Source organism: Panulirus ornatus, chromosome 45, assembly GCF_036320965.1.
Source record: "Panulirus ornatus isolate Po-2019 chromosome 45, ASM3632096v1, whole genome shotgun sequence".
Classification (NCBI taxonomy): domain Eukaryota; kingdom Metazoa; phylum Arthropoda; class Malacostraca; order Decapoda; family Palinuridae; genus Panulirus; species Panulirus ornatus.
This window is the reverse complement of record NC_092268.1, coordinates 9826588-9841587: the sequence shown is the minus strand read 5'-3', so window position 1 is coordinate 9841587 and position 15000 is coordinate 9826588. Positions and strand designations below refer to the sequence as shown.

The 15000-nt window shown below is 37.9% G+C and overlaps 1 protein-coding gene across 2 annotated transcripts in view; it reads right to left on the bottom strand.

Moving 5' to 3' along the window:
- Nucleotides 1-15000, bottom strand: part of Spn (protein phosphatase 1 regulatory subunit spinophilin) — a 340216-nt gene that overhangs the window by 241938 nt on the left and 83278 nt on the right. For both annotated transcript variants that reach the window (XM_071688241.1, XM_071688240.1), the window contains exon 4: nucleotides 2186-2289. In XM_071688241.1, the coding sequence (XP_071544342.1) occupies nucleotides 2186-2272 (87 nt within the window). In that variant the 5' untranslated portion in view covers nucleotides 2273-2289. The remainder of the gene's footprint in view (nucleotides 1-2185; nucleotides 2290-15000) is intronic.

The following is a 15000-nucleotide window of genomic DNA, read 5'->3' as shown; positions in this document are numbered from 1 at the left end:
GGGTCGTATACCGTCGTGTTCAAGGGTCGTATACCGTCGTGTTCAAGGGTCGTATACCGTCGTGTTCAAGGGTCGTATAACGTCGTGTTCAAGGGTCGTATACCGTCGTGTTCAAGGGTCGTATACCGCCGTGCTCAAGGGTCGTATACCGTCGTGTTCAAGGGTCGTATACCGTGGTGTTCAAGGGTCGTATACCGTCGTGTTCAAGGGTCGTATACCGTCGTGTTCAAGGGTGGTATACCGTCGTGTTCAAGGGTCGTATACCGTCGTGTTCAAGGGTCGTATACCGCCGTGCTCAAGGGTCGTATACCGTCGTGTTCAAGGGTCGTATACCGTGGTGTTCAAGGGTCGTATACCGTCGTGTTCAAGGGTGGTATACCGTCGTGTTCAAGGGTCGTATACCGTCGTGTTCAAGGGTCGTATACCGTCGTGTTCAAGGGCCGTATACCGTCGTGTTCAAGGGTCGTATACCGTCGTGTTCAAGGGTCGTATACCGTCGTGTTCAAGGGTCGTATACCGTCGTGTTCAAGGGTCGTACAGGCATCATCAAATCCTCATGTTCCCAGGTCAATGTCCGTAAATCCCCAAACACAACTTACGATGGTTCGACTTAGAAGTTTGAACCACTCCCCCCCTCCCCCAATCCCCCCCATATTTTCAAAATCAAAACCCTCTAAAAATCAATTTCAATGTCTCAAAGAACTCACGACCTTCCCTGTGACCCAAGTGGGCTACCGTGGTCACAATTTGGGGTCGTCCAAACAAGCCAGTTGTGTTCAAGAAAAGTCGTTAAACAATTTGGTCGTTAAAATTCCATAAATTTCAAACATTACATAAAAAAAATTATTGTTTTCAAAAATGATTAGCATGGCAGAGATATGTATCAGTACATAAACCATATATATATACTTGACTACATATTAAGCTACATATATACATATTTGGCCATCATACACCAGGGGCAAAGTGGTAAAAGGTCACGTGAGGTCATCCTAGGGGTCAAGCTTGAGCCAGGTGACATGATGACCAGTTCATGACACGGGTCATCCACACTACCCCCTCCCCCCCCATCACCTCATGTTGGGGGGAAAGATGGTACAACAGCAGCACCACCACGCCACCATCACAACATCCTCCTGTCACCAGAGATCCCTCTTCCCCTTGTTGCAGTTCGACACCACACACACACACACACGCATGTAGCCCCCCCCCACCCCCCTCCACCCTGATATAACCACAACCAAACAATCGTTAACGTCAACAATGACCAGTACTTTATATATATATTCCTTTCCTATGTATATGTGTCAAGAATGTATATATATGATCATGTCTATTGCTCTACATATTCGGTCTATATAAATTCCAGCCTATGGGTGGGTAACGATAGATGGGATTATCTACTCACCTTATGGTCTCTGGGCGTCGATAGATGGGTCTATCTACTCACCTTGTGTTTGGGGATCTCTGGGCGTCGATAGATGGGTCTATCTACTCACCTTGTGGTCTGGGATGTCTGGGCGTCGATAGATGGGTCTATCTACTCACCTTGTGGTCTGGGATGTCTGGGCGTCGATAGATGGGTCTATCTACTCACCTTGTGGTCTGGGATGTCTGGGCGTCGATAGATGGGTCTATCTACTCACCTTGTGGTCTGGGATGTCTGGGCGTCGATAGATGGGTCTATCTACTCACCTTGTGGTCTGGGATGTCTGGGCGTCGATAGATGGGTCTATCTACTCACCTTGTGGTCTGGGATGTCTGGGCGTCGATAGATGGGTCTATCTACTCACCATGTGGTCTGGGATGTCTGGGCGTCGATAGATGGGTCTATCTACTCACCTTGTGGTCTGGGATGTCTGGGCGTCGATAGATGGGTCTATCTACTCACCTTGTGGTCTGGGATGTCTGGGCGTCGATAGATGGGTCTATCTACTCACCATGTGGTCTGGGATGTCTGGGCGTCGATAGATGGGTCTATCTACTCACCTTGTGGTCTGGGATGTCTGGGCGTCGATAGATGGGTCTATCTACTCACCTTGTGGTCTGGGATGTCTGGGCGTCGATAGATGGGTCTATCTACTCACCTTGTGGTCTGGGATGTCTGGGCGTCGATAGATGGGTCTATCTACTCACCTTGTGGTCTGGGATGTCTGGGCGTCGATAGATGGGTCTATCTACTCACCTTGTGGTCCGGGACAGCTGGGTAACGAGCCATCTGGGATACGAAGGGTTTACGTGTGTTGAAAGAGTCGCAGATGCGTGTGCCCATCCTCCACACCAAACTCCCTAGTGAGAAAGAACGACGAGAAACAGTTAACTTGATCATATGGGGGGTGTAGGGGGATGTTAACAGTCCAATGTACAGCGAACATGTTAATTGTCACAGATTAACAGAGCGTGTTAAATGTCTTGCGTGTGTGTAACACAGCGTGATATATGCTGCCTGTGTAACACAGCACATCATATGTTGCCTGTGTAACACAGCACATCATATGCTGCCTGTGTAACACAGCACATCATATGTTGCCTGTGTAACACAGCACATCATATGCTGCCTGTGTAACACAGCACATCATATGTTGCCTGTGTAACACAGCACATCATATGCTGCCTGTGTAACACAGCACACCATATGTTGCCTGTGTAACACAGCACATCATATGCTGCCTGTGTAACACAGCACATCATATGTTGCCTGTGTAACACAGCACATCATATGTTGCCTGTGTAACACAGCACATCATATGTTGCCTGTGTAACACAGCACATCATATGTTGCCTGTGTAACACAGCACATCATATGCTGGCTGTGTAACACAGCACACCATATGTTGCCTGTGTAACACAGCACACCATATGTTGCCTGTGTAACACAGCACATCATATGTTGCCTGTGTAACACAGCACATCATATGCTGCCTGTGTAACACAGCACATCATATGTTGCCTGTGTAACACAGCACATCATATGTTGCCTGTGTAACACAGCACATCATATGTTGCCTGTGTAACACAGCACATCATATGTTGCCTGTGTAACACAGCACATCATATGTTGCCTGTGTAACACAGCACATCATATGTTGCCTGTGTAACACAGCACATCATATGTTGCCTGTGTAACACAACACATCATATGCTGGCTGTGTAACACAGCACATCATATGTTGCCTGTGTAACACAGCACATCATATGTTGCCTGTGTAACACAACACATCATATGTTGCCTGTGTAACACAGCACATCATATGTTGCCTGTGTAACACAGCACATCATATGTTGCCTGTGTAACACAGCACATCATATGTTGCCTGTGTAACACAGCACATCATATGCTGCCTGTGTAACACAGCACATCATATGCTGCCTGTGTAACACAGCACATCATATGTTGCCTGTGTAACACAGCACATCATATGTTGCCTGTGTAACACAACACATCATATGCTGGCTGTGTAACACAGCACATCATATGTTGCCTGTGTAACACACATGTTAAATATGACATGAGCAACACAGCAAGTTAAATATTACAAGTGTAAGATACTGTGTTAAATGTTACATATAAACATAACATGTTAAATTACATATGTGCCAATTAATAAATTTAAATGTGACATCTCCAGTAAATCAATTTAACTGCCACATATTAACGTAGCATTTCAAATTTCATGTATTAACATAGCATTTTAAATGTCACATATTAACATAGCATTTTAAATGTCACATAATAACATAGAAATTTAAATGTCACATATTAACTTAGCATTTTAAGTGTCACATATCAACATAGCATTTTAAATGTCACATATCAACATAGCATTTTAAATGTCACATATTGACATAGCATTTAAATGTCACATATTAGCATGGCATTTTAAAATGTCACACAATAACATAGCATTTAAATGTCACATATTAGCATGGCATTTTAAAATGTCACATATTAACATAGCATTTTAAAATGTCACATATTAGCATGGCATTTTAAATGTCACATATTAACATAGCATTTAAATGTCACATATCAACATAGCATTTTAAAATGTCACATATTAACATAGCATTTTAAAATGTCACATATTAACATAGCATTTTAAAATGTCACATATTAACATAGCATTTTAAAATGTCACACAATAACATAGCATTTTAAATGTCACATATTAGCATGGCATTTTAAAATGTCACACAATAACATAGCATTTTAAATGTCACATATTAGCATGGCATTTTAAAATGTCACACAATAACATAGCATTTTAAATGTCACATATGAACATAGCATTTAAATGTCACATATGAACACAACATTTTAAAATGTCACATATTAACATAGCATTTTAAAATGTCACATATTAACATAGCATTTTAAAATGTCACACAATAACATAGCATTTTAAATGTCACATATTAACATAGCATTTTAAAATGTCACATATCAACATAGCATTTTAAAATGTCACATATTAACATAGCATTTTAAAATGTCACATATCAACATAGCATTTTAAAATGTCACATATTAACATAGCATTTTAAAATGTCACATATTAACATAGCATTTTAAAATGTCACACAATAACATAGCATTTTAAATGTCACATATTAACATAGCATTTTAAAATGTCACATATTAACATAGCATTTTAAAATGTCACATATTAGCATGGCATTTTAAAATGTCACACAATAACATAGCATTTTAAATGTCACATATTAACATAGCATTTTAAAATGTCACATATTAACATAGCATTTTAAAATGTCACATATTAGCATGGCATTTTAAAATGTCACATATTAACATAGCATTTTAAAATGTCACATATTAACATAGCATTTTAAAATGTCACATATTAGCATGGCATTTTAAAATGTCACATATCAACATAGCATTTTAAAATGTCACACAATAACATAGCATTTTAAATGTCACATATTAACATAGCATTTTAAAATGTCACATATTAACATAGCATTTTAAAATGTCACACAATAACATAGCATTTTAAATGTCACATATTAGCATGGCATTTTAAAATGTCACATATTAGCATGGCATTTTAAAATGTCACACAATAACATAGCATTTTAAATGTCACATATCAACATAGCATTTTAAAATGTCACACAATAACATAGCATTTTAAATGTCACATATCAACATAGCATTTTAAAATGTCACACAATAACATAGCATTTTAAAATGTCACACAATAACATAGCATTTTAAATGTCACATATTAGCATGGCATTTTAAAATGTCACATATCAACATAGCATTTTAAAATGTCACATATTAACATAGCATTTTAAAATGTCACACAATAACATAGCATTTTAAATGTCACATATTAGCATGGCATTTTAAAATGTCACATATTAGCATGGCATTTTAAAATGTCACACAATAACATAGCATTTTAAATGTCACATATCAACATAGCATTTTAAAATGTCACATATCAACATAGCATTTTAAAATGTCACACAATAACATAGCATTTTAAATGTCACATATTAACATAGCATTTTAAAATGTCACACAATAACATAGCATTTTAAATGTCACATATTAACATAGCATTTTAAAATGTCACACAATAACATAGCATTTTAAAATGTCACATATTAACATAGCATTTTAAAATGTCACATATTAACATAGCATTTTAAAATGTCACATATCAACATAGCATTTTAAAATGTCACATATTAACATAGCATTTTAAAATGTCACATATCAACATAGCATTTTAAAATGTCACACAATAACATAGCATTTTAAATGTCACATATCAACATAGCATTTTAAAATGTCACATATTAACATAGCATTTTAAAATGTCACACAATAACATAGCATTTTAAATGTCACATATTAACATAGCATTTTAAAATGTCACACAATAACATAGCATTTTAAATGTCACATATTAACATAGCATTTTAAAATGTCACACAATAACATAGCATTTTAAATGTCACATATTAACATAGCATTTTAAAATGTCACACAATAACATAGCATTTTAAATGTCACATATCAACATAGCATTTTAAAATGTCACACAATAACATAGCATTTTAAATGTCACATATCAACATAGCATTTTAAAATGTCACATATCAACATAGCATTTTAAAATGTCACATATTAGCATGGCATTTTAAAATGTCACATATTAACATAGCATTTTAAAATGTCACATATTAACATAGCATTTTAAAATGTCACATATTAACATAGCATTTTAAAATGTCACATATTAACATAGCATTTTAAAATGTCACACAATAACATAGCATTTTAAATGTCACATATCAACATAGCATTTTAAAATGTCACATATTAGCATGGCATTTTAAAATGTCACACAATAACATAGCATTTTAAATGTCACATATCAACATAGCATTTTAAAATGTCACACAATAACATAGCATTTTAAATGTCACATATCAACATAGCATTTTAAAATGTCACATATTAACATAGCATTTTAAAATGTCACACAATAACATAGCATTTTAAATGTCACATATTAGCATGGCATTTTAAAATGTCACACAATAACATAGCATTTTAAATGTCACATATTAACATAGCATTTTAAAATGTCACATATTAGCATGGCATTTTAAAATGTCACATATTAACATAGCATTTTAAAATGTCACATATTAACATAGCATTTTAAAATGTCACATATTAACATAGCATTTTAAAATGTCACATATCAACATAGCATTTTAAAATGTCACATATTAACATAGCATTTTAAAATGTCACATATTAGCATGGCATTTTAAAATGTCACATATTAGCATGGCATTTTAAAATGTCACATATTAGCATGGCATTTTAAAATGTCACATATTAGCATGGCATTTTAAAATGTCACATATCAACATAGCATTTTAAAATGTCACATATCAACATAGCATTTTAAAATGTCACACAATAACATAGCATTTTAAATGTCACATATTAACATAGCATTTTAAAATGTCACATATTAGCATGGCATTTTAAAATGTCACATATCAACATAGCATTTTAAAATGTCACATATTAGCATGGCATTTTAAAATGTCACATATCAACATAGCATTTTAAAATGTCACATATCAACATAGCATTTTAAAATGTCACACAATAACATAGCATTTTAAATGTCACATATTAGCATGGCATTTTAAAATGTCACATATTAGCATGGCATTTTAAAATGTCACACAATAACATAGCATTTTAAATGTCACATATCAACATAGCATTTTAAAATGTCACACAATAACATAGCATTTTAAATGTCACATATCAACATAGCATTTTAAAATGTCACATATCAACATAGCATTTTAAAATGTCACATATCAACATAGCATTTTAAAATGTCACATATCAACATAGCATTTTAAAATGTCACACAATAACATAGCATTTTAAATGTCACATATCAACATAGCATTTTAAAATGTCACATATCAACATAGCATTTTAAAATGTCACATATCAACATAGCATTTTAAAATGTCACACAATAACATAGCATTTTAAATGTCACATATCAACATAGCATTTTAAAATGTCACATATCAACATAGCATTTTAAAATGTCACATATCAACATAGCATTTTAAAATGTCACATATTGACATAGCATTTTAAATGTCACATATCAACATAGCATTTTAAAATGTCACATATCAACATAGCATTTTAAAATGTCACACAATAACATAGCATTTTAAATGTCACATATCAACATAGCATTTTAAAATGTCACACAATAACATAGCATTTTAAATGTCACATATCAACATAGCATTTTAAAATGTCACACAATAACATAGCATTTTAAATGTCACATATCAACATAGCATTTTAAAATGTCACATATCAACATAGCATTTTAAAATGTCACATATCAACATAGCATTTTAAAATGTCACATATCAACATAGCATTTTAAAATGTCACATATCAACATAGCATTTTAAAATGTCACATATCAACATAGCATTTTAAAATGTCACACAATAACATAGCATTTTAAATGTCACATATCAACATAGCATTTTAAAATGTCACATATCAACATAGCATTTTAAAATGTCACACAATAACATAGCATTTTAAATGTCACATATCAACATAGCATTTTAAAATGTCACATATCAACATAGCATTTTAAAATGTCACACAATAACATAGCATTTTAAATGTCACATATCAACATAGCATTTTAAAATGTCACACAATAACATAGCATTTTAAATGTCACATATCAACATAGCATTTTAAAATGTCACACAATAACATAGCATTTTAAATGTCACATATCAACATAGCATTTTAAAATGTCACACAATAACATAGCATTTTAAATGTCACATATCAACATAGCATTTTAAAATGTCACATATCAACATAGCATTTTAAAATGTCACACAATAACATAGCATTTTAAATGTCACATATCAACATAGCATTTTAAAATGTCACACAATAACATAGCATTTTAAATGTCACATATCAACATAGCATTTTAAAATGTCACATATCAACATAGCATTTTAAAATGTCACACAATAACATAGCATTTTAAATGTCACATATCAACATAGCATTTTAAAATGTCACACAATAACATAGCATTTTAAATGTCACATATCAACATAGCATTTTAAAATGTCACATATCAACATAGCATTTTAAAATGTCACATATCAACATAGCATTTTAAAATGTCACACAATAACATAGCATTTTAAATGTCACATATCAACATAGCATTTTAAAATGTCACATATCAACATAGCATTTTAAAATGTCACACAATAACATAGCATTTTAAATGTCACATATCAACATAGCATTTTAAAATGTCACACAATAACATAGCATTTTAAATGTCACATATCAACATAGCATTTTAAAATGTCACATATCAACATAGCATTTTAAAATGTCACACAATAACATAGCATTTTAAATGTCACATATCAACATAGCATTTTAAAATGTCACATATCAACATAGCATTTTAAAATGTCACATATCAACATAGCATTTTAAAATGTCACATATCAACATAGCATTTTAAAATGTCACACAATAACATAGCATTTTAAATGTCACATATTAGCATGGCATTTTAAAATGTCACATATTAGCATGGCATTTTAAAATGTCACACAATAACATAGCATTTTAAATGTCACATATCAACATAGCATTTTAAAATGTCACACAATAACATAGCATTTTAAATGTCACATATCAACATAGCATTTTAAAATGTCACATATTAACATAGCATTTTAAAATGTCACATATTAGCATGGCATTTTAAAATGTCACATATTAACATAGCATTTTAAAATGTCACATATTAGCATGGCATTTTAAAATGTCACATATTAACATAGCATTTTAAAATGTCACATATTAGCATGGCATTTTAAAATGTCACACAATAACATAGCATTTAAATGTCACATATTAGCATGGCATTTTAAAATGTCACATATTAGCATGGCATTTTAAAATGTCACATATTAGCATGGCATTTTAAAATGTCACACAATAACATAGCATTTTAAATGTCACATATTAACATAGCATTTTAAAATGTCACACAATAACATAGCATTTTAAATGTCACATATCAACATAGCATTTTAAAATGTCACACAATAACATAGCATTTTAAATGTCACATATCAACATAGCATTTTAAAATGTCACATATCAACATAGCATTTTAAAATGTCACATATCAACATAGCATTTTAAAATGTCACATATTAGCATGGCATTTTAAAATGTCACATATTAGCATGGCATTTTAAAATGTCACATATTAGCATGGCATTTTAAATGTCACAGACCCACTCCCTGATCACCCCAAGAAAAAAAAAAAGGTGTTGTGTGTTTTATAAATTTGGAAATAGGGGGGAAAAAATATAAAAAAAAGACATCCCCAACCCCTGATCTCCCCACATCCCCACCGAACCTGATCACCCCACATCCCCCACTCCCTGACACCCCACATCCCCACAGACCCTGATCCACCCTCATCCCCACCCCTGATCACCCCACATCCCCACCCCTGATCTCCCCAGACCCCTACCCCTGATCACCCCACATCCCCACCCCTGATCACCCACATACCCCACCCCTGATCACCCCACATCCCCACCCCTGATCACCCCACATCCCCACCCCTGATCACCCCAGAGACCCACCCCTGATCACCCCAGAGACCCATCCCTGATCACACTACCACATCATCCCACCCCTGATCACCCCAGAGACCCCACCCCAATCACCCCAGAGACCCATATCCTGATCACCCCACATCCAATCCCCCCCCCACCCGATCACCCCAGAGACCCACCCCTATCACCCCAGAACCCACCCCTGATCACCACCAAGACCCACCCCTGATCACCCCAGAGACCCACCCCTGATCACCCCAAGACCCACCCCTGATCACCCCAGAGACCCACCCCTGATCACCCCACAACCCCCACCCTGATCACCCCACATCCCCACCCCTGATCACCCCAGAGACTCACCCCTGATAACCCCAGAGACCCACCCCTGATCACCCCACATCCCCACCCCTGATCACCCCAGAGACCCACCCCTGATCACCCCAGAGACCCATCCGATCCCCCCCACAACCCCCCCCCGTACCCCCACCCCCCCCCTGATCCCCCCAAAACCCCCCCCTATCCCCCCAAAACCCCACCCCTGATCCCCCAAAACCCCCCCGATCACCCCAGAACCCACCCCCTGATCACCCCAGAGACCCCCCTGTCCCCCCCACATCCCCACCCCTGATCCCCCCCAGAGACCCACCCCTGACACCCCAAGACCCACCCTGACCCCCACTCCCACCCCGATCACCCCCATCCCCCCCCCTGCACCCCAATCCCCACCCCTGATCACCCCAACCCCCCCCCTGATCACCCCACATCCCCACCCCTGATCACCCCAGGACCCCCCCTTCACCCCAGGACCCACCCTATCACCCCAAACCCCACCCCTGACCCCCAACCCCACCCCTGATCACCCCAAAGACCCACCCCTGATCACCCCAGAGACCCACCCCAGATCACCCCAAAACCCCACCCCGTTTCCCCCCAGAGACCCACCCTGTTCACCCAATCCCCCCCCTGATCTCCCCAAAACCCCACCCCTGATCACCCCAGAGACCACCCTGATACCCCGAGCCCCCACCCTGATCACCCCAAGACCCCCCCTACACCCCCACATCCCCACCCCCCCCTTCACCCCAGAGACCCCCCCCTGATCACCCCGAGACCCCCCCCTGACCCCCCAGAGCCCCACCCCTATCCCCCAGACCTTGTTACCCAGGTGGGTTTCCCGGGGTCAACTCAAAGTCAAAAAACCCCCATCGAATTCTCTCACAAAACTAAAAAAAAAAAAAAAAATAAATGACTTTCCCAATTTTCCTCCCCTGCTTCCCCTTGGAAACACACACCGAAAATACATCCCACCCCGCTTATGACCCCGGGAAATAATGATACATGGAAATACAAAGTCCCTGGGGTGGACATGACAACTTTTCCGTTTCAAATCAAAATTTTCGCATTTGTCATTTTGTAGCCCCTAAAACCAGCTTTCTACTCACCCGAGTGTTTAAGACCTTTTTAAATTGCATTCTGATCATTAATAAAAACACAATGAAAAAATAATGATAAAATAACAATAAATAATAATAAAAAAAAAAAACAAAAAAATGGCCCAAAAACAAACAAGGCCCCAGCAGTCATGGCGGCCGTTACCATACATCACAAAGGAAGTAACTCCAACAATTTTTTTCGTTCATAACAGGAAGTGTAACGGTGTCACGCCTGTGTCACGTCATGAGCTTTCATTCCCGTGTGTCTGTGGGTTCGTCTGTGTATCCGTCTGTGTGTCTGTGTTTCGTTAAATCTCGTAAAAATCATATAATAGAACCGTTATCTGGCAACACCCTCCCCTTCTGGCTGCCTTACGTCACAATTTTTTAATCTTTCTCCAGTTGATAACATAAGATAACGGGTGAATTTAAAGATAACAGATAGATAGATAGATAGATTAAGATATCTCGCAACACCTACGCCAGAGAAAGTAAGCAACCACAGACGCTGGGAGACAAACGGGCCAATTTTTCGTATCATTCTCGCCATTGATCACTGGCAACCTAACGTTTTGAAAATTTCACTCACGTTCGCTTAATTTTTTTTTTTTTAAAGTTTCACAAAAAAAAAATATGGAGTAAAATTATTAAGTTGGAGAAATGGACATTATGGTGTTTAAATCAGGCGAGGCTCCACGTACTGTGGAATATATCCACACAAAGTTGAATTTCCTGGTTGGTACAACCAATTGAACATTAAATTGCAAAACTTTTACATAAAAGAAAACAGAATGTCATTTCCTAACAGGTGTAACGTTTTTTGTTGCCACACTTCACGTCATTTCTTTTTCTTCTTCATCTAACGATTTCATGCATTTCTTAACAACCAATTAAGTCACTTGCTTAGGAAAACTGTGGGTTAATCACCCATTTGAATTATGTATAGAAAAGGTGATTCCCGAAAAAAAAAAACTGAAATCGGCACAGCAACACGTTTTTTTAAAACTTTTCCCCCTTTTTTATTTCCCGTTTTAAAATTTTATAATATAAGACATATGAAGGAAAATTTCCCTTTACACAATTTAAAATTTCTTCAAAATCAGATTTTGAATCAATTCTGAAAAAAATTTAAAATCATAAAAATCAAGTTTGGACACCAGGAGGAGCAGGAAAGGGGGAATTTAAACATTGTTTTAAACCTGATATGTTTTTTAACCCCAAAAATTTAAAAAAACGTAAAAAACCTAAAAATGTTTTTAATTTTCTTTTTTTTTCAAACTTTTCGCCAAATTTCCCCCCCGTTAGCGAGGTACTTAAAAAACAGAGAACTGGGCCCTTTTGGGGGGAATATCCTACCTCCCCCCTTTTCCCGTTCCTTCTTTTGGAAATTGAAAAAAAAAAAAGAGGGGAGGATTTCCCCGCCCCCCGCTCCTCCCCTTTTATCGCCTTTTTACGCCCCGCAGGGAAAAACGTGGGGAAGTATTCTGCCTCCCCTAAATATATATATATTAAATTGTTTATCCAACTTTTTGAAGGCCAAGTCCCCAAAAAACCCGACCCTACCCCACTCCAACGGTAATTTCTTTTTTGTGGGGTTCGAACCCAAAGGGCTTAAAATTACATGAAGTGAAATACCGGGGTTTTTTAAAAATTTTGGATTTTTAATATTTTTTTTGGATTTTTCAAATCCGAAGACAGTTGAACACGACGCATACGACCCCTTTAACACAAGGTAAAAAACGGCCCTTGAAAAACGACGGTATACGACCCCCTTTAACAAAAACGGAAACGACCCTTGAACACGCCCTTTTTAAAAGGGGGCCCTTTAACACGACGGGATACGACCCCGAACAAAACGTAAACGACCCTTGAACACGACGGTATACGACCTTGAACAAAGACGGGATACGACCCTGAAACACAAAGGGAACGACCTTGAACACGACGGAATAACGAAACCCCTTTAACACGACGGAAAACACCCTTTAAAACGACTAAACGGCCCCCTTTAACACACGGTTTACGAAACCCTTTAAAAACGACGGGAAAAAACGAAAACCTTTTAACACGAAAACCGGGATAAAGAACCCCTTAAAACGACGGTATACAACCCCTTTAAAAACGACGGGGTTAAAGAACCCCTTTAACACGACGGAATAACGAAACCCCCGAAAAAACGCCGGGATACGACCCCTTTAACACGACGGTTAACAAACCCTTTTAACACGACGTATAAAGAACCCCTTGAACACGACGGGATAACGGAAAACCCTTTAACCGACGGTTTTAAAAAACCCCGAACAAAAAAAGAAGGATATACAAACCCCCGAACACGACGGTAATACGACCCTTGAACACGAAAGGTTAATTAAAAAGGACCCCTTTAAAACGACGGAAAACGGGCCCCTGAACACGACGATATACGACCCTTAAAAAACGGGCGGTATAAACCCTTGAACACGACGAATACGACCCTTGAACAACGGATACGAAACCCCTTTAACACACGGGATAAAAAGACCCTTGAACCGGGCGGTATACAACCCCCGAACACGGCGGTATAAAGACCCGGGGCACGACGGTTTTAAACCGAAACGCTTTAAACCCCTTTAACACACGGAAACGAAACCCCTTTAACACGAAAAGGATACGACCCCCTTGGAAAAACGACGGTATACGAAAACCCTTTTAAAACGACGGTTAATTAAACGGCGCCCCCCTTTAAACACGGGATTTTAACCCAACCCTTTTAACCCCGACGGGATACAAACCCTTTTAACACGACGGATACACCCCTTGGGAAAACCCACGTATAAAAGACCCTTGAACCGACGGAAAACCCACCCTTTAACACTACGTAAACACCCCTTTAAAAAACGACGGTATAAAAACCCTTAACACGACGAAATACGACCCTTTAACCAAACGGAAAAACGACCCCGAACACGACCCGGGAAAAAAACCCTTGAACACCGAAAAGGAAAACACCCTTGAACCCGACGTAAACGACCCTTGAACACGACGGGAAACCACACACACACCCCCACACACACACACCACAAACAAACAAACACAAACAACACAAAACCACACCCAGAAAAAAAAACCACACACCACACAACACACACACACCCCCACCACACACACACCCACACACACACACAAAACCACAAAACCAACCCACCACCCAAACCCCAAAAACAACACAACACACACACACCAAACACAAAACACACAACAACACACAAAACACACACCCACACACACACACACACACACACAACACACACTCATACAAAAACACACAACCACCACCAACCACACACACAAA